The 18,089-nt window shown below is 46.3% G+C and overlaps 7 protein-coding genes and 1 non-coding gene across 13 annotated transcripts; 3 read left to right on the forward strand and 5 right to left on the reverse strand.

Annotated features, from left to right (window-relative positions):
• Window positions 1-1,195: 1,195 nt before the first annotated feature.
• Window positions 1,196-6,403, reverse strand: LOC6587531. Of its 3 annotated transcripts, XM_026989172.1 has the most exons (3): window positions 3,775-3,900; window positions 3,396-3,461; window positions 1,196-2,053 (listed from the first exon to the last, which is right to left on the reverse strand). In XM_026989172.1, exon 3 carries the CDS (start codon window positions 2,038-2,040, stop codon window positions 1,285-1,287), a length of 756 nt encoding a protein of 251 aa, XP_026844973.1. In that variant the 5' UTR covers window positions 2,041-2,053; window positions 3,396-3,461; window positions 3,775-3,900; the 3' UTR covers window positions 1,196-1,284. The 3 variants fall into 3 exon arrangements, with proteins under 3 accessions (XP_026844973.1, XP_002014042.1, XP_026844970.1); XM_002014006.2 differs by lacking the exons at window positions 3,396-3,461; window positions 3,775-3,900 and adding an exon at window positions 6,325-6,403; XM_026989169.1 differs by lacking the exon at window positions 3,396-3,461.
• On the reverse strand, window positions 2,383-2,456 carry Trnai-aau. The gene has a single exon. It is a non-coding gene; the product is annotated as a tRNA-Ile (tRNA).
• Window positions 4,154-8,141, forward strand: LOC6587275 (mitochondrial dicarboxylate carrier). 2 transcript variants are annotated; one of them, XM_002014007.2, is made up of 3 exons: window positions 4,154-4,483; window positions 6,869-7,300; window positions 7,366-8,141. In XM_002014007.2, exons 2-3 carry the CDS (start codon window positions 6,900-6,902, stop codon window positions 7,811-7,813), a joined length of 849 nt encoding a protein of 282 aa, XP_002014043.1. In that variant the 5' UTR covers window positions 4,154-4,483; window positions 6,869-6,899; the 3' UTR covers window positions 7,814-8,141. The 2 variants fall into 2 exon arrangements, with proteins under 2 accessions (XP_002014043.1, XP_026844959.1); XM_026989158.1 differs by lacking the exon at window positions 4,154-4,483 and adding an exon at window positions 6,702-6,806.
• A 230-nt stretch (window positions 8,142-8,371) lies between these two features.
• Window positions 8,372-9,137, forward strand: LOC6587663. Its single transcript, XM_002014008.2, has 2 exons — window positions 8,372-8,591; window positions 8,755-9,137. The coding sequence occupies exons 1-2, from the start codon at window positions 8,388-8,390 to the stop codon at window positions 9,070-9,072; spliced, it is 522 nt and encodes a 173-aa protein (XP_002014044.2). The 5' UTR covers window positions 8,372-8,387; the 3' UTR covers window positions 9,073-9,137.
• LOC6587801 (lipase 3) lies at window positions 9,085-11,085 on the reverse strand. Its single transcript, XM_002014009.2, has 3 exons — window positions 11,000-11,085; window positions 10,221-10,940; window positions 9,085-9,501 (listed from the first exon to the last, which is right to left on the reverse strand). Exons 1-3 carry the CDS (start codon window positions 11,078-11,080, stop codon window positions 9,121-9,123), a joined length of 1,182 nt encoding a protein of 393 aa, XP_002014045.1. The 5' UTR covers window positions 11,081-11,085; the 3' UTR covers window positions 9,085-9,120.
• A 1,049-nt stretch (window positions 11,086-12,134) lies between these two features.
• Window positions 12,135-13,358, forward strand: LOC6587748. The gene is made up of 2 exons (XM_002014010.2): window positions 12,135-12,404; window positions 12,460-13,358. Exons 1-2 carry the CDS (start codon window positions 12,310-12,312, stop codon window positions 12,671-12,673), a joined length of 309 nt encoding a protein of 102 aa, XP_002014046.1. The 5' UTR covers window positions 12,135-12,309; the 3' UTR covers window positions 12,674-13,358.
• An 80-nt stretch (window positions 13,359-13,438) lies between these two features.
• Window positions 13,439-15,866, reverse strand: LOC6587812 (flocculation protein FLO11). 3 transcript variants are annotated; one of them, XM_002014011.2, is made up of 8 exons: window positions 15,763-15,866; window positions 15,309-15,703; window positions 14,743-15,168; window positions 14,444-14,572; window positions 14,056-14,380; window positions 13,902-13,993; window positions 13,703-13,832; window positions 13,439-13,640 (listed from the first exon to the last, which is right to left on the reverse strand). In XM_002014011.2, the coding sequence occupies exons 1-8, from the start codon at window positions 15,848-15,850 to the stop codon at window positions 13,522-13,524; spliced, it is 1,704 nt and encodes a 567-aa protein (XP_002014047.1). In that variant the 5' UTR covers window positions 15,851-15,866; the 3' UTR covers window positions 13,439-13,521. The 3 variants fall into 3 exon arrangements, with proteins under 3 accessions (XP_002014047.1, XP_026850953.1, XP_026850954.1); XM_026995152.1 differs by having other exon boundaries at window positions 14,743-15,201; XM_026995153.1 differs by lacking the exon at window positions 14,743-15,168.
• Window positions 15,867-17,511: 1,645 nt separating this feature from the next.
• On the reverse strand, window positions 17,512-17,943 carry LOC6587865 (28S ribosomal protein S21, mitochondrial). The gene is made up of 2 exons (XM_002014012.2): window positions 17,757-17,943; window positions 17,512-17,687 (listed from the first exon to the last, which is right to left on the reverse strand). The coding sequence occupies exons 1-2, from the start codon at window positions 17,901-17,903 to the stop codon at window positions 17,571-17,573; spliced, it is 264 nt and encodes an 87-aa protein (XP_002014048.1). The 5' UTR covers window positions 17,904-17,943; the 3' UTR covers window positions 17,512-17,570.
• Window positions 17,944-18,089: the final 146 nt, after the last annotated feature.

Here is an 18,089-nt window from a genome sequence, read left to right on the forward strand (position 1 = left end):
GTTCCACAGCCTTTCGTCTCCATTCCTTTTCAGCCATCTCGAATTCGATAGCATATTTTGCGACTGGATGGCACTATTGGTTGGAGTCCCCGTCCTCGCGGATAACTTCCAATGAGAAACCCTTAGCGCTCTGGTGCACAAAAACATTTGCGTAATTAATGAATTCATCTGTTGGGTTTGTTTAAAGGCAATATCTTCGTGTACGCCACGGAGAAATGCAATTCCCGATTCACGCATGGCAGGGTCTGGCAGCCATTGGGGGGTTCTTCGATGGCAAATTAATGAAAACAAAATTGTAGCTCTGCAGCAGACAATGAAGGCCACAAGTGTTCAAAAATGCTGACATTTGCGGGGTTCCTTTATTGGGCAGTGTTCCGAATTTTGGTGCTTATGAAATCTCCTTTATTTCTGTCGAAAATTTGTCTTTAGGATCTTTAGGAACCCTCCTGCGCTCTTTTAAGAATTTCCAGATATTTCTTGAACACACCAGATAGCCAGTCATGTTATATGAGACCAATCCTGAAAGATTAAGCGCGTAGTTTAACAGTCAAACGAAATACACATTAATCAAGTTCAAAAGATAAACTTAACTTTTTCGACAATAAAATATTAAATTTCTTGTAGAGATTTTCGCTCGAGGGACGACGAACAGTGCGAAGATGGGATAACTTCTCACAATTAACGAACTGAAGGGACACTCGGGACGCTATACGTATTGCGATGTGGAAACTCAATCCAGTACAAAGAAATCGCAGATATAAATAAATCTTGTCCAGAGCGGAGGACCGACCTCAAAGTCCGTGCCACCCAAGCACATTTGAAGAGCAGTTAATCAACTTTTTTCTGCGTTGTTTGGTAAAATTCAATTGCCAGTTTTATTGTTTTCTTTTTCGGCGACGTCCTTTACCATATTGGGGGCCTAGCGTTGTCCAGCCCCGGCGAAAGTTTCTCGCTCTGAACTTTACTTTGGGGCCAGCCGATGGCCGGCTGCTGTAAAGTCATTTATACTCGTCCTTTATTGATCGTGACCAGACATAAATTCATCATTATTCCCTCATCAGTGTGGCTGGTGACGTCAACAGATGCCACCAGATAGCAGAAGGACAAAAGCAATTACAACGAACGAAGGAAAACAACAGACAGCGACATTGACGAGAAGGCGTATGCGATGGCTGATTGAAAGTTTGGCTGCGGATCTCAGAATATAGAAAAACATGGCTTTATTAAAATTCATACAAATAATTATATCAAATGGTAGCTCGGAACTGGGGCCCCGGACCGCGGCTAGACTTTCACTCCCACCTCGCCGGGGGTAAACACCTTGACATTGCGATCGTTGACCTTGTAGAGCACCTCTTTGCGTGCCTCCTCGCACGCATAGCTGCCCTCGTCGAGGACCCGCTCAATCAGCAGCTTGCCGTCGACTTCCCGGAACACGCCGCTCTTGAGCCTTACGACCTGGATGCGCACTTGGCCAAGCTTTGCCACGTTGTTGTCGGTCGGCTGGTAGATGTCGCTGTTGCTCAGCTTGGTGATGACCGTCAGATTGTCGCGCTCCTTGGCAAGGGAAGCCAGGTCTTGGCAAAACTGCTGTACCTGCAGCTTGCTGGCACCGAGATTGAACAGGATGGACAGATTGTCGATAAGTATAGTGTAGCTGTTGCGGTTGGCGTAGTTGCTCTCCACCTGGGCGCGGATGTCCTCCACCAGCTGCTCTGTCAGCGTCAGCCCGTCCGGGTTCCTCAGCCATTTGCAGGATAGACCCTCGCTGGCCATGTCGCTCAGCACGTCGATCACGTTGAGGGTCTTGCCCTGGAAGATGTTCGTGTTGTAGCCAAGACGCATGCCCGCGTTGAAGTAGTGCTGGTAGTGGTGCTGCAAGCAGACGAGCAGGGTGCCCGCGTTCGAGATACGCAGCCGCTGTCCCAGGATGCAGCTGATCAGGAAGCTGCCATCCACATTGGACTCCTCGCTGATGTGCACGAATCCCGGCAGCTTCTGATCGTTCAGTCCGCAAGCTAACAGCACTGAGGTGGCCATCACGTTGAAATATCTGAAATGAAGAGTCGATTTATAAATGCCATCAAAAGAGTTCAATTAATTAACCGGCTGGTCACGGGATGTCTGGCCAAGGAGGTTAAAGCACTCGACTTGACCGGAGCAAAAACTCCTAAGTAATTTATTGAGCAGGAGAAAAAAAAAGCAAAATGAAAATAGAGGAATCTACATTTTGTCACTTTATCATGGCTGTCAGGGCCACTCGTGGATATAAATCGGGCAATTACTAGCGGGTAGAGTGTGGGAAAATATGTCAAGCAGCATCAATAAATTATTAAGCATTTGAAACAGCAATAAATTAAGAAAAAAAGGAAAAAATCAGTCTGGCCCATGAGGGGATCGAACCCGCGACCTTCGCGTTATTAGCACGACGCTCTAACCAACTGAGCTAATGGGCCGCTGGACGAAATCGCGACAAACTCAAAATTGAAACCCAAAGCTGCTGAGAGAAAGCTTTTTGGCAGAGCTTTATTCTCACAGCTAAGTTGTAAACACTTTGCCTTGCCCAAAGTTATATTTAAACAGAACTTAGCACTTGGGCAAAAGTTGCTAAAAATTGCCGGCCACGGCACTACTTAATGTGTTAATGTACATGTACTAGAAACGTGCGAGGAAATATTTAAATTTGCTTAAAACATGCCCATAATAACAGCTGATAATATCGCTGCCTAGCTTCTCCATATCTTCGAGAATCAGATTGCACACCAGATTAGAAACAGATTTTGTATTGGGAAGCGCTGGCTGCTTAAAGTGCCAGAAAGTCGCAGACAAACAAGAACATTCTAATTAAACCTTGACTCCGAAATGCATTTAAAACCAACTGTGAGCTTTGCTTCTTGTGCACATACTCGTGTTGCTACATTAGTGCATACAACAGCAGTCAAAAAAACAAAGCTGATAGTAAAAATAATGCATAAACTTTTCTTATTCTTTTCCAATCTAGCGTTACTCGCCAATTTGCATAGTGATTAAGAACCACTATATTGGGAGCAGAAAATGACAACAATCGATCGTACGGTATGTACCTGTCGTTACATTACGTTTTGAGTTTGAGTTACAAAATTGCATACGAAGCTGAAGAAGATTGCCGAGAATGCCGAATTTTCTGGAATATTATATGGAATTATATAGTTGGACCCTTTTTCAATGATTTTGGATATTTGAATGACTTTTTTAAACTTTTTCTCCGCCTAGGAAAGAACATTTGAACACCTCAAAGGAAGCTGTTCCATGCTATCCTAGATTTTTGACCGCAGCTGTATAAAAATTTAACTCCTAATTAATAAAATTTTTCGAGCAATTGAGCTAATGTCTGTCACATGATTAATGCCCTTTACCTTGAACTATTTTGGGAAGGCACATGCCTGGATTTCCTCTGATGACGTAAAGCAGATGTACTCGGACTGGGCGTGGAAAAAAAGTTCATAGTATATTTTAACATAGCTTGTGTATGACGAAGTGGGGAGGATGTGGGTGGATTCGATATTGAATTGAATGGAGCTCGAGATAATGGAACGGTCTGTTGTCACTGGAATGCCAGAGTGGCCATCCAAAAGTTTATTCTTCTGTCTGTAGGGAGGTGTAACCAATTCGATTTCATTCTTGAGCAATTACACAGAATGTCTATATGTTTATATTCTCTTATTGTACAATCATAATGCACGCACATACACACGAACCTTGGAGAGCAAACGCGCCGTAAAAAAAATCTCTCACCAGTTTTTATTTGTTGCTTACGCTCCCGCTCTCTCGTTGTACACCGCTTGCTTAGCTTTCTCTCTGTCCAGCCGTCTCTCTCTCTCTCTCTGTCTCTCTCTTTCTCCGTGCCTCTCTCTGTGTCGGCGTTTCCACTTTTGCTTCTGCTTCTGACTGGCGAACCAGCAGTCTGACAGCTAACTAACTAAGCTGATCACGATCCCGATCCCGAACCCCGATCCCAGAACACTTCCCATGTGCCCGCCTTGACCGCGCTGCCACCTCGGCGGGCGATAAAACAAATCCAGAGTCGGAGCGAGAGCAAGAGCGCATGTGTAGGGTCTGCTGGCAGCCGGCTGATGTGTGGGCTCCGCTGGCGGTGATCAGTACGATTTCTGTGCTCGACCGTTACGTTACGTATACGTGCGCGCCTAGCCTCCAGCAGCAGAAGCAGAAGCAGAAGCAACCCTGACCAACCCCAGAACCCAGAACCCAGACCCCAGACCAGTTTTCGTGGACAGCAATGACGTGCTGAGGTCGTCGCTCGCTCCCTCCCGGCTCGCTCTCGCGCTGCGCTCTCTTCAGCGTGTACTTGTGTATTGGTGTGGCGTTGCCAAAATATAAACTTACTTAAAAGTCTTCTTAACGGAAAGCAGCAGCAGCAACAAAAGAAGGCAGCAGCAGAAACAAGAACGGCAGCGAACACACACGGCAGCATTTCTCGTTCAAGGTAAATTTCAGATCAGCTGTGACCGCCGCTGCTCTTCTCTCGGGCGGACGTTTCAACTGCAGTCGTTTTAAAGTGCAATTTGCGTCAGTTTATTATTCAATTTTGAGATGCCGCGAATGCAGGGCAAACAGGAGGCTCTAAAATCCAGCGACAAATAGATAATCTCCCCGGAATCATTGAATTATCACGCGATGTTGCGTGCCAGATTTAATGATCTAATCTAGGCTAGTCGACACGTGCGAGGCCCCAAAATCGGCTGTTCCCAAGTGGAAGAAACTGTATCACTGCCCCCGATCTCCAAACTTTTTTGGGGGCTCGGTTTGGCAAAACAACATTTTGTATGGCAGCGGATCATGTGATACTTGCGCCGCGTTATTGATTCGACTTTGACCAGCATTCAGTTTTATATTGAGATAAAATTTAGCCAGCCAGAGACGAGAATAAACCCAAACGCACAAAAATAACAAAACAGTTTGCCGAAAAGTCTTTCGCTGTCTGCATCTAATTTATGGAGCAATCGTGGCACGTGGAGGATGTTCCTCTGCAGGCCCATTGTAAACATATAGTAATTGAATAAATAAATAGACGGCCGGGAAAACAAACACATGCTAACAACAATGTTGCCGGCTGGGATTTCGATCAGCGGTAAACACGGTATCAATCCATAAACAGGGACACAATAACAAATCGAATGTTGATAAGTTCAGGAAGGCCCATAAAGATTGGTACCCACAGACCCGCCTCCAAGTCCAGTGTTTATTTATGGCAACAAGGCAACCTGCAAAAGAAAAAATCTAACTTTATGGATAGATACGAAGTTTAGTCACATCGATGTATTGGCCAATTTCTCTTAGATAAGTCAAACCCAAGCGAACTTTTCTTCAGATGTAAGCGACAGTGTACTTAGCTACTTAAACTCTCAAAATACTGGCAAAACTGAATAGTTAGAGTAGTTAGAATGAATAGTTACCATCGGGGGCCAAGGCATGAAGAAATTCAAGAAAATGCAAGGCCCTTCGTAACCCTTTTTGGAAAATTTACATATTTTGTGCAAAGCAGATAGTAATAGACATTTTAGAAGCGTGTTTTCTTGGCCTCTAGGTTACTTCTATTAGAAAATTATTCCTATATTTGAACCCATTCAATACCTAACCCTCTTTTAAATTTGTATGAATATTACTGACTCGATACTTACTCGTTCCTATAACTATGATACTATGATGGTTTAATTCTGCCCAAACATTTGGCTCTCCCATTTAATTCAGGTTTTTCATATGTGGGACGGGACTCTTAGGTTAGCTTTTAGAGAACATTAGATAGAAACGTGGACGTTTCGATGTAGAGCCTGATCATTGATAAATATATGCCCGTTGTACACAAATAAAATGAATGATAAACATTCTTATCACTGTTGTCCGATCTACCCGATAACCCTACAGGTATATAAGTACTTATGTGTGCAGATGTATATATGTATGTACATAAGCTAATATGCCGAAAAGCATTTAGCTTACATGCATAATACACATATATGGACATACATTAGCAAATAGAATCAGTACAAAAGCCGCACAAGTATTAACCATTCGGAAGACTCTGTCACGCTCTCTTTCTGCCTCTCTCACTCTCTCTGTGCATATGCTGAGGGTCTGGCCCCTCTGGCTCCCAGAATCAGCGCCAACGCGGATGCATTTGCGAAAACTGCAGCGTACACTTAAAACAGAAACTGGAGACGCTCGCCCGAAAAACCTTGCAGACTTGTGGGAAAGGGCAGTGACGACCGGCAATGGCGACTTGTTGCGCAAGTTCAGGGGTAGCAAACAATCGCTGCAATCACTTACCAGTGGAATGGGCGGGAACGCGAAACTCGGGAACAGTTTATAGACTGGGAAGATGCACTTTTAAAGATTAATTTTCTAAACAGATTTAAAAAATTCACAAAAAAAACATGTTGATGGGTCTAGTATGACCGTAGAAGCAGCCATCAGCTGTTTGAAATGGTGGTTGTTGACACGCGCGTATCGTTCTGTTAGGCGCTGGAAATGTACTGTTGTGCGCAGAGTGTGCTGCTAGACGCAAAACGTTAACGCCATTTAAAAGTGCGCGCGCGCACAATTGCAAAGCTTAAAGCTAAGCCTTCCAGGCTCCGTTAACGTCACGGGTCAGCTGTTGCCGCTGGAGCCTGACTTCCCGTCAGTTCCTGCGTGTGCTTTGTGAAAAGACACCATCATGACATAACACCTCTGCCGCTAATTGTAGTTAAAATGCCGTCCCGCGATAGGATATAGCGTCTTCTAATGTAATTTAGATACGTTTTTACTAGGTAAAACCAGGCGGAAAAGTAGCGGTCCGGCATTAAATGGTTCTCCACGATTTCCATTGCAGCTAACAGTTTCGAAGTCCACACTCAGACGAAATGACCACCAAGCAGAAGCAGTCGCGATGGTACTTCGGCGGCCTGGCCAGCGCTGGCGCTGCCTGCTGCACCCATCCCCTGGACCTCATCAAGGTCACGCTGCAGACGCAGCAGGGCAAGCTGTCCGTGTTGCAGCTGGTCCCAAAGATCATCCGGGAGCAGGGCGTGCTCGCCTTTTACAGCGGACTCTCAGCCTCCATGCTGCGGCAACTTACCTACTCCACGACGCGATTCGGGGTCTACGAAGTGGGTAAGGAGTACATCAAGACGGACACGTTCGCCGGCAAGATTGCCCTGGCAGGTCTATCGGGCCTGGCGGGCGGCATTGTGGGCACACCCGCCGACATGGTCAATGTCCGGATGCAGAACGATGTGAAACTCCCACCTGAGCAGCGAAGAAAGTGAGTCCCGGACGAATTTCTAGGTGATTGACCGAATTCCAATCAATGATTTATACCCCCGATAGCTACAAGAATGCCGTCGATGGCCTGATCAAGGTGTACCGGCAGGAGGGATTCGCACGCCTCTTTTCAGGCGCCACGACGGCGACGGGTCGCGGCATCCTCATGACCATCGGGCAGATCGCGTTCTACGACCAGACCAAGCTGTACCTGCTGGCGACGCCCTACTTCCAGGACAACCTGATGACGCACTTCACCGCCTCCCTGGTGGCCGGCACCATAGCCACGACCCTGACCCAGCCGCTGGACGTGCTGAAGACGCGCTCAATGAACGCCAAGCCGGGCGAGTACAGCGGCCTGTGGGACATCGTGCGGCACACGGCCAAGCTGGGACCGATGGGCTTCTTCAAGGGCTACATTCCGGCCTTCGTGCGTTTGGGCCCGCACACGGTGATCACTTTCGTGTTCCTGGAGCAGCTGCGTCTCAACTTTGGCTACGTGAAGTCCAGCTAGCCGGGGCAGGGCCCCAAATGGTTTCCTATTAGGCAATAAGCTGGCCAAGAGGTGTTCCCACTCCCCATCGCAATGCTAACATTCCAGCTGCATTACTTAACAACATGAACGACACTTCACTACACTGCACTGCACTACAGTACAGAAAATAATTTAGTTTTAGCCAAATGTTAACCGTTAAAGGATGCTTTTATTGTTGCAAATCGAGTGTGTTTTAGCTTTGTAGGCCCATCCACTGTCGCAACGGAGCTGCACTCGACGCGTCGTTGCGCATACTTTATCATTGCCGTGCTATTAGTAATTAAATATACATATAATTTGTTGTAAATGGGCTTCTGGCTGTTGTTGCTTTCTGTGTAAAGACTGTCTGTCATGCAATAATTAAATAAACTAAGCAAAAACGAATTGAAATTGGATATCACTAATCTATCGACACCCCAAACAAGCTCGCATCCGGTACGATACTTGTACAAGCTGAACTTGTAGCCCAGCGAGATCCTTATAAGGGCCCGCCACCAGGCCTTCACTCAACAGTGAAATGACTTATTCTGCCGGGTCAGTGTCAGTCCAGCAGATGCTGCTTCTGGGCCTAGTCCTGCTGGCCGCCACCCCAATTCGAGTTCAAGCGAAGCACACGCTGAAGCTGCATAGCCTGGAGAAGCTGCACGAAGATAACGACGATCTGGAAAGCGTGTTGCGCATAGCCGAGGACGAGGAGAACTTGGTCAAGGTCAGCGGCGAGCTGAAGCAGCACGTGACCATCGACAACGAATGGCAGGTATGGAATCATCTCTGCAGGGGCCTTCAGATTTAATCAAAGGATGTCGCCCCAATTCAAGATACGGAATCTGCTCCAGCTCAAATTAGTCCCTTACTTTTAAACGATATTTGGTTAAAGTGTGTGTGTATTATTCATCCATTCACGGGCGTACCCTTTGCAGATCCACTTTCTTATATCCCGCGCCAAAGAGCGCGACGAGGAGTTCGAGGAATTCTTAAACATGCCTCGGCTCGGCGTCTGCGACGTTATGAAGACCTATTACAAGGAGTTCCTGTACGAGAAGCTGAAGGAGCACTCGAACGCCCCGCACCCGGACTCTTGTCCCCTGCCGCCGGAGCACTACCATCTCAAAGACTATCCCCTGGACGTGCAACAACTGAAGAAGATTCTGGTGCCCGGCTACTATCGTATCGAGAGCAAGCTGCTAAAGGAGGACCACATCAAGCTGTCTTATCTGGCGGTTATCCAAGTCGAGTGAAAACAAGTGCACTTTACCCGCATTGATTTTATTTTGGAATTAGTAAAATTATTCGTGGGACCGCATCTGTTTCAAGACCTCATCGTACACGTATTTCTTGGCTTCCGTTCCCCAGATGAAATCCAAATGCGCCCATTTCTCGAAGGGCACCAGGTAGTCCAGGCCCAAGTTGGGAAGCTCGTCTCGCAGCTGCCGCACATCACCCACGTCACACATCCAGTCGTTCGCTCCATAGTAGAGCATGACGGGGGACTTGGCGTTGGCTAGCTTGTAGTTGGGGGGGAAGTACGATCCGTACTCGTAGGGGTTACGCAGAGCGGTGTAGTCGAACTTTCGGAACTTGCCCGAGTTGTACTCCTGGCAGAAGTGCAGGTTCTGGTTGACGGAAGCACCTGCCGGAGAGGTGGCCTTGATATGCTCCAATAGTTCCTGAAAAAAGTTTCATATTAGAAATATAAATGAGAACCGCACACGTATGTAACTTCAACATGCAAGAAAAAGATATGGAGAAGGTGGATATTTTCACTAAAAGAGAATTCTGACTTTTAAATCTCAGCCATAACTACTAAGACACACTGGGAGAGAGCGAGACTGCGATGGAGAGAGAAACGATCCGATCGCAACGATCTTATCTTATCTAGTAGAAAAGATCATTATTTATTACTCTCCATTCCCGATTTTGACCGTATCATCAATACACGTCAATACAATACGCGTTGTAGCTATACACTTATTTTAGTGTGATGTTACAGGACCCTCCCTCCACAAAAAATCAGGTAATTTAGTCGTTATAGTCTGTGAGATCTAGGCGCTTATAAAGTCTGACGGCTGGAAAGGTATTTCTATATCGATTCGACTATTGATGCTCAGGAAGAACTATCACATTTACAGGAACAGGGGTAGCTAAACTATATATATATACGGTCCTGATTATTGATTACTACACTCTACTCTACACTAGACATTCTGCAGTACGCATTAGTTCCTTCAGAGACAGAAGGGGACTGACACTTGTTAGTACTGGTATTAGAGCAATCGGAACACCTAAGATGGTTCTATAGTAATACACTATTGATACTGATACGATACTGATTATCGTTTGCAGGTATACGTTCGTTGACATCATATATAAAGAGAGAAGTACTCACATAATCCAGCTGATCGGAGTCGTAGCCGCCGATTAGGAAGATCTCGTTGGCACACATTTCGGCGTAAGGGGAGGTGGCCTGGCACATCTCGATGCCCAGATCCTGCTTGAACTTGTTGCTGGGCATGAACTCCATGGAACCGACGAGCTCCACCATGGCATTGGGCTGGCCGAGGATAGGTGCAAAGGCGCGGGTCATGGGACTCTTCATGTTGCCCATGTAGGCGGCCGGACCCAGTAGATGGGCGGACTTGATTTTGTTGTTGTACTCAGGCTTCTCGGAAACCATGACCAGGTATACGGTGGTACCCTGTGAGTGTCCCACGTACTGCACCTGCGTCTGTCCAGTAACCTCCAGAGCGTAGTCGATCATGGCGGGCACGTCGTAGATGCCAATCTCGTTCCAGCTGAAGTTCCAGAAGAGCTGCCAATAAGTAGGCCAGTACTTGTGCGCCTTGGAGTAAGTGTTTCCGCGCGCATTGCCCATCCAGACATCGTAGCCTGCATCGGAGAGGATGTAGGCCAGCGACTTCTCGGGTCCCATCAGAACCCAGTCCGAAGAGGAGCTGAGCATGCCGTGCATCAGAAAGGCCACGGGTCTGTTGGGGGTATAGCCCGTCTTTGGGGAGTAGGGGATGCGATGCATGGTCAGGATGTAGTTGTCGCTGGTGGTCACCGTGTGGCGCTCCATCGGATACCCATCGTCCTCGATGCGCTCTCCCTATAATAATGTCTGATAATAGCAGAAGTGCCCCTCACTCGTATTCCTTGCACACTTACGCAATCGGAGATGGGTCGGCTCCCAGCCAGGACCAGGCCTAGGCCGATCAACACTATGGATAATTGTAGGGTTCGTCTCATCGCGCAACTGTGGTCCGAGCACCCTCGGATTCCTCCTTTTATAGGGGTCTGCTGACCATTATCTTCAGATACGACTAGTTGGCCGCAATCAGATTTATTGTCTGCTGATATAGACGCGACTGAAGCTTGTTCGAACTGACCCCCCCGAATCAGTTAAATATATATTCGTAATATAGTATGCAGAGAGATAGATAGACTTTGGTCTAATCAGTTTCTTGTTCTGATCGAAATCATTGGTTTCCAATTTACGATCGAAAACCTGGACCCCCAACCCAGCACCTGTTTTTATTATCATTTTCCAATTATTTTGATACCCCCCATTTAGAACGAGTTCAAGGGCGTATTACACTTTTCATTGATGTATGCAACAGGTATAATGGTGTGATGTAATGGGAAGAGTAAGAAAATGACTAAGTTCCCTAGCAAACCAACTAAGTAATATTCAATTAAGCCAAAGACTGGGGTATTATAGTATTAGAAATGATATAGGTGCACACAAATAATAATAGTAAAGGGATTCAACCCTCTTGACAACCTTGACGACTGGAAAGAGGTGGAAAGGACTCCTTTTCGAACCAAAAGAAATCGATCAAAATAATTATCCTAAAATATGCCCGGTTTGTTTTATAGATATAATATAAAGAAATAGTGCAGCTTAATGTATTAAAATAAGTAAGAGATACTCTTAAGCGGTAGAGGTCACTGAGAGACGAGTTTTGGCTATAATTTAATTTCAAATGAAATCTTTACTAGTGGGTATCTTATAGTGTATAAAGTAGTCAAACCAAGCAGAGTATAGTATAGTATTTTGACTGGCTTTTGTTTTTATATTAACTCGTTTATGCAGAGATAACTGTTAAAAATAGAAAGTGCGATTACCAAAAGACGACACTTTCTCAGGAATTTCTGTGCGCACTTCGTCAGCATGCCTCTGGGTTCTTGGCCACATTTTGGTGTAGGGCTTTTCTGGCAACATTTCTGTGGGCAGGAGCTCTTTTTCACGGCCCTTAACTGAAATCAGAGCAAATTGAATATTGATTTCTGGGGACCACACATGATTGGTGGTCTGGTGTCTAGCACACGTATGCCGTGGACTGGCTCCCCATGACGACGCTTGACCACAACATTGCCTCCTGTGTGGGAAGTGGACATGTCAGAACGGCCACATATGACATTCGAAGGTACATTTTTGACGCGAGTGGAGTAGAACTAGCCAAAGTGATCCCAAAATGAAGAATCAGCAAGTGTTGGTTGACTACTGGACCATGCTCAAGACCTCTGGGCTATGCCTACTGCTGGCCTTCTGTGGATTCGTACTCCTCAAGTAAGCGCGAGTCCCCTGATGGGAGAGCTCCCTTGTAACTCGGAGTTTATTCCAGGATGGTGCAAACTGTATTCTGGCTGCCGGGGCACCTGAAGAAGAACCAACAGCGGCTGGAGGAACTGGCCAAGCAGTACGCCAAAGAGATTGGGGACGACGAGCGGGCCGAGATCGAGAAACTCTTCAACAGCAACGAGCCGCTGACGGAGGAGCGGATCAACCAGTTGCTGGACAAGCCGGCGGACGCGGTCGAGCCCAAGAAGGACCAGTAGACTAGATCGCACGCATGTTTTATATATATATATATATATGTATTTTAGTGTATAATCGATATTTCTTGATACAGGTTCTAGTTCTTATTTGCATATCGTATATGTAACTCACAAACAATCAATCGGTTAACCAATTCATTAATAATGCACAATAGCTCAATTACTGCGGGGAGAACGTATAATAGGTGTTATTATTGTGTCTGCTGCTGCTGATTCTGCTGCTGTGTAGGGAGCAGCTATGTGTGTATATTCGCTACTGATATATGCGGACTCAGAGCCCTTTCCTGCATCGTTACCAAAGATACTCCGCTCCTGCGACCTCCTCGACCGCATTGTTCCTAACTAACTCATATCAAATACAAGCAAGTGTACCATTTACTACGCAGTAATTATTCTACTTTCTGTGTTAGATTCATGTTAAAAGCTCAAAATAGCGAAAGTCTCCATCTGTTGAGGGGTTCAGTAATTAATTTTGCTATGGTTCCTAAAAATACCGTGTACTTAAGGGGGTTTCTCTGTCTCGTCCTCTGCCTGACAACAAAAATATCACGAGAATCTTTTGCTATATTACACATAGGATAAAAACATATCCATTAATCAACTTGGAAGTGCCAATCGACCGGGTAATTTTGAGTACTCACAATAAAAAACATAGGGCTAAGTCTAATGAAAGAGTCCTAGGCAATTCCGAGAGAGAGCATCTTCAAATCTGTTTGTTAAATGTCGATAGCTGATAGCTGGTAGCTGATGGGGATTATGCATGTATACATTTATATATATATATTTATATATAGATAGATTTATATTATTCTGATAACATTTGCTAAAGCGCTGCGCTACGCCGCGCTCTACTGGCTGGGAGTATGTATTGGAAGCCTGTAAAATGGATTGGCCAGGTTGACCCGTGCTGCCGGCAGCAGTTCTGGATGCTCGGTCAACGTGTCTGACAAGGCGCTAAGTAGCACTCCTGAAACGGAATTAATTGAGAGATTCATTAATTTATTCATCTTGGGTGATAGCCGGACTTACGTAATACTTTTTTCTGCAAATCAACGGGTATAACGCCTAGGTTGCCCTCATGTTCCAGGAACTCGGTTAGCTTCTGCAACTCCATTTGTGCCTCATCGGATCCATGGGCCAGGGACTGGGCAAACATCACCTAATCAGGAAGACAATCAATCGTTTAATGGAGCACTCAGAGCTAGGCTAGGCTATTTCTTGTTGCTACCTTTGCCAGCTTGTAGAGGATCTCCTCCAGGGAGTACTCGTTGTACAGGTACTCAACTATCTTGGCCCGACCCTCGTCATAGTCGGTTAGTTCTAAGAAAATGGTATAACGTTGAGGAATCTACATATGACTAATATGTCTGGTTAATTCCCACCTTGTTGCGCCTCATTATCCATATCCTTCAGCTTGTTCCAGAAGTTGAAGCTATCAAAGGTTTTCACTGGCACGGCTCCTGCCTGCGGCGCAATCCCCTCTGCAGCATGCACATCCGGGAAGGGTTTCTCCGTAGTTGTACTCGTGGTACTGGTAGTTGTTGTTGTTGTGGATGTTGTTGATGTCGTGGGGCTGGGCGGACTGTGGCGCTTCAGCTGGTTCTGGCGGACCTCCTCGGGGAAAATGCGGTTGGCATAGGATCGCTGCAGGAACTCAATGCCCAGACGAATATCCTGCAAGAACTTGAGAGCATTCTCTCTGGTGATCTGGGGGATAGAAAGATAAAATTGAGAATCGGACGGCCACGGAGAAGTTGGGTGATAACCAACCACTCTTCCACTGACTAGTTCCTCAACTGCCTTGACTACAGCCGTCTCGTCGCCAGTCCAAAATATATACTGAGCCATGTCGAATGAGGAGTACTGTCCATTAGGACTGTGCAGTAGCCCCTGGACCGTCTGGAAAACAGATTCGCAAAGAGATTCGATTAGCCAGAGAGCGAACAAGGTGAAGCTACAAAAATGACTGGATTGAGGTTAAATTTTCGCTGAAATTTGCCAATTTATTGCCAATCAATGGTCAATGGTCTGTGATCGGATATCGGTTATCGGTGATTTGTCATAAAAACCTTGGCCGTTATCTTCGGCGCGCTAGACCTCCGTTCCGGATTCCATGACACCACATCAAAGATGATGTCCCCAATGGTCTCCTTGTTGACGTCGTGGTCGTGGCTGTGGGGTCCTGCCACCTTGGGAGGTGTCAGGGCGGTCAGTTCCGTTTCCGCTGCAGCTGCTTCGATATTATCTGGCACGGCCGCATCCCCTCCAGACTCGGATTCGGGTTCGTGATCAGGTTCAGGTTCAGGTTGAGATTCGGCTGCTACTTGGGGCTCAGATTCGGGCTCGGGCTCGGGCTCGGGCTCAGGCTTTGGTTCCTCAGGTGGTGCTGGCGTTGTGGTTGTGGTTGTTGTTGTGGTGCTTGTGGACGTGGTTGAGGATGTTGGCAACACCTCCGGATTCTGGCCGAAGGCTAGACGAGCTGCACCGTAAAATGCCTGTTGGTTTTTGGGTGGTTTCGTGGATATACACTTGGATTTTCAAAAGACACATTTGGTGTTTACAAGGCGTGAGAGAGAGAGAGCAGGCAAGCCACACTACCGACTGGGAGGAGGGCTGGGGCTGGGATGGGGCTTACCTTGGCATGAACCGTCGGCTCGACCACCGTCTTGACGGCTGTCTTCGGCTCCTCCAGCTGTGAGCGTTCGCTCTCCTCCTTTGACGTGGCCGTCGTGGTCGTGGCAGAGGTACTGGTGGTGGTTGTAGTCGATATCAGCGGCGTGGCCACCTCCAGCTGCCGCTCCAAATCCGGCAGGATGTTCACGTTAGCACTTTGATGGGGCTCGGGGGCGGCGGCACCCTCCTCCACGCTCTCCTTGGTAGTAGTGCTGGTGCGGGCGGTGCTACCGTCATGCTGCCGCTTGCTCACACCCACCTGCTCCTTCCGCAGCTGGTCCAGCTCGCCGACATCGTCCTCTATTTGGGGGAAGACCGCATCGTTGCGCTTAACGGCATGGACTTCGTGCGAGGGATCTGTGGGAGGGACCTGGATTAGCACTGGGTCCACTACGGTGCGGCGGCTCGGTTCTCACTGTAGATATAGGGCAGCAGGGCCGGGTAGGCCTGCGCTAGGCCGAAGCACGCCAGCAAGAAGATGGCCACCAAGTTGCTTGAAAACATGCCGCGTATTCCAGATCTGAAAGTCGCATTAGACATAATTTATTCGATTACCACCGAGGGCTCGATTAGGCGCACACCAACACTAACATCCGTGAAGATGTAACGGCCCGGCCCCAAAAGGAAACACACAATACAGCGGACACACACACACATGCACATATCCAAATCACGCTAAAAATAACACAAGAAATCGATAAAACAGCACAACAAGAAAACAGCCAAAGTAAAGCAGTAAAAAAGCCAGTAAGAACGCAGTAATCGACTAAAAGATACTCCCTACTCGGATGTATAGCGTGTGCACTGGTCGGAGCCATTTGGAATTCAACAGGCACAAGCCTTCCCTTTTCCGAAAAAGATTTGCTGAAGATTGTTTCCACTTAACGGAGGGCTGAATTTCAAAATTCAAACGACTATCAAAGCTGATGAAGAATAGCCTTTTTAAGTTTTTAAGTTGGCAGGGGCCCTCCCTCCTCTTGTTACATCTGCCGAACGCATATACCTTGTTCTCTACGAGTACCGGGTATTTAAAGAAGCGGGGCGAGAAGGCGGACAACAACAAAGCACCAAACATGCCAACTTTCGCTCCCACTGCGCCATAGTCCCATCGGACTCACACACACCACAGAGAAAGCTTTTCTTTTGGCGTGAATTGGGTAAATTGGCCGCATAAGCGAATTATCGATGTCATTGGAGGAACACTTGAGCACGTTTTGGAATCCCAGTTGTGGGCGCTATAAAAGAGCCACCAGAGACAGAGGCAAGTGTTTGCAGCGTTGCTGCAATTGCACCACACACACATACAATAACACAAACACACATGTACAATCACATGTAAAAACAAGAACCCGCTCGATTGGGCCGCAACGCACTTTATCGAACAAATAAGTTCTTTCTATAATATTTCTGAAAAGTATGCTACATATCTTTGATTTGCAAAATTTACAAATATTTGACAATCGACAAAACTTCCTCAAGCCAATATAATTTTTACCTCTCAGATTTAAGACAAAAAAACACGTCCGATGCGTTCGAAGGGAGAAAATGTATAAACCTATCAGTACCGTTAGTACTGTGGGTCCGACAAGGTATAAGAAACTAGGGTGAGGCCTCTTGACGCTCTTTTAGGGACCAAAGCTGTGAAGTGGCCTTTTCTCTTTCATTGCGACAAATGTGTTTCGCCCCACATTTGGGGCACACTATCCATGTAATCTGCATAGTACGCTAAAATCGAATCAAAAAAATTCTGAACAAAGAATCATATTTAGTAGCCACCATTAAAGCATTTATGAAGTTTGTGTGAGCCCAAACAACCAAAAAATCATTTAGTCGTGCTCCCACAGAATTTCATAAGCGTTTAAAAGAAAACTGTGCCATAAGAGGCGCTGATTTAATCTAATTGTTTGAATAGCCGTACCCTTACCGGGTAACCATCAGCAGAGTAATATTTAACTGGTCAGATGTTTGTAACGCATCTCCGACAAGTACATTTTCTTAATCAAGATGACAATTTACTTCAACCATGTCCATCTTAATGTTTCTACAGGAGCATGTCCCTCATTTCTTAAGCTATATGGATGCACTGAAATAAAGAAGGATGGATTTCTCACTGGCTCAGTGCTATTTGAGATCCCACATGTTCTAATCAATGTAAACATCTTCCATTTACCAACAAGTTTTCTTAGATTTATTACATTAAGAACACTACGAAGAGCCTAGGAAACTAACTGCAGCCGGGGAAAGGTTCAACACGGTTCTTGCGGAGCACAAACTGTATTTTGCGGTTCATGTCTTCATTGTAGATGGCTTTGCACTTCTCAAAGTTCACACGGCGACGCACCTAAAAGAGATCAGTCAGAATTAACGTGTTGTTTAGATATGAATACGGAGGAACAGGCCGTCCACCCACCTGGTAGGGCTTCTCATAGAAACGCGTGCGGCGAAACTGATCAAGAATCTCTTCCTTTCCCAGCACGCGGTTGAGCATGCGGCAGGCCTCTTCCACATTGTTATTTTGCACTAGCACAGTGCGGGCCAGGAACTGGACGTGCCTCATGTTGTCCGATTTCAACTTTTATTTCAATTTTCAATAAACAAAATAAATATTTATTAAGTAACCAGGCGGCAGTAGTTCGATTGTTTTCACAAGAAAAATCGATAGTTGGTTCATTTGATTCAATTGATTCATTTGGAACCATCTTAGAGATGCTGTAGTTCAACATAATATCATTAATGTTCTTAA

This window comes from Drosophila persimilis, unplaced genomic scaffold, assembly GCF_003286085.1.
Source record: "Drosophila persimilis strain 14011-0111.01,24,50 unplaced genomic scaffold, DperRS2 tig00000000-arrow-pilon, whole genome shotgun sequence".
Lineage (NCBI taxonomy): Eukaryota > Metazoa > Arthropoda > Insecta > Diptera > Drosophilidae > Drosophila > Drosophila persimilis.

Coding starts and splice junctions, on each gene's coding strand:
- LOC6587531 (XM_002014006.2), bottom strand. CDS start 2,040: ATGGCCACCTCAGTGCTGTTAGCTTGCGGACTGAACGATCAGAAGCTG.
- LOC6587865 (XM_002014012.2), bottom strand. CDS start 17,903: ATGAGGCACGTCCAGTTCCTGGCCCGCACTGTGCTAGTGCAAAATAAC. Junction 17,688..17,756: donor TCTATGAGAAGCCCTACCAG/GTGGGTGGACGG, acceptor GATCTCTTTTAG/GTGCGTCGCCGTGTGAACTT.
- LOC6587812 (XM_026995152.1), bottom strand. CDS start 15,850: ATGTTTTCAAGCAACTTGGTGGCCATCTTCTTGCTGGCGTGCTTCGGC. Junction 14,573..14,742: donor CGCCGAAGATAACGGCCAAG/GTTTTTATGACA, acceptor TCTGTTTTCCAG/ACGGTCCAGGGGCTACTGCA. Junction 14,381..14,443: donor AACTAGTCAGTGGAAGAGTG/GTTGGTTATCAC, acceptor TCTATCCCCCAG/ATCACCAGAGAGAATGCTCT.
- LOC6587275 (XM_002014007.2), top strand. CDS start 6,900: ATGACCACCAAGCAGAAGCAGTCGCGATGGTACTTCGGCGGCCTGGCC. Junction 7,301..7,365: donor CCACCTGAGCAGCGAAGAAA/GTGAGTCCCGGA, acceptor TACCCCCGATAG/CTACAAGAATGCCGTCGATG.
- LOC6587663 (XM_002014008.2), top strand. CDS start 8,388: ATGCTGCTTCTGGGCCTAGTCCTGCTGGCCGCCACCCCAATTCGAGTT. Junction 8,592..8,754: donor CCATCGACAACGAATGGCAG/GTATGGAATCAT, acceptor TACCCTTTGCAG/ATCCACTTTCTTATATCCCG.
- LOC6587801 (XM_002014009.2), bottom strand. CDS start 11,080: ATGAGACGAACCCTACAATTATCCATAGTGTTGATCGGCCTAGGCCTG. Junction 10,941..10,999: donor GCCGACCCATCTCCGATTGC/GTAAGTGTGCAA, acceptor ACATTATTATAG/GGAGAGCGCATCGAGGACGA. Junction 9,502..10,220: donor ACTCCGATCAGCTGGATTAT/GTGAGTACTTCT, acceptor AACTTTTTTCAG/GAACTATTGGAGCATATCAA.
- LOC6587748 (XM_002014010.2), top strand. CDS start 12,310: ATGAAGAATCAGCAAGTGTTGGTTGACTACTGGACCATGCTCAAGACC. Junction 12,405..12,459: donor TGTGGATTCGTACTCCTCAA/GTAAGCGCGAGT, acceptor AGTTTATTCCAG/GATGGTGCAAACTGTATTCT.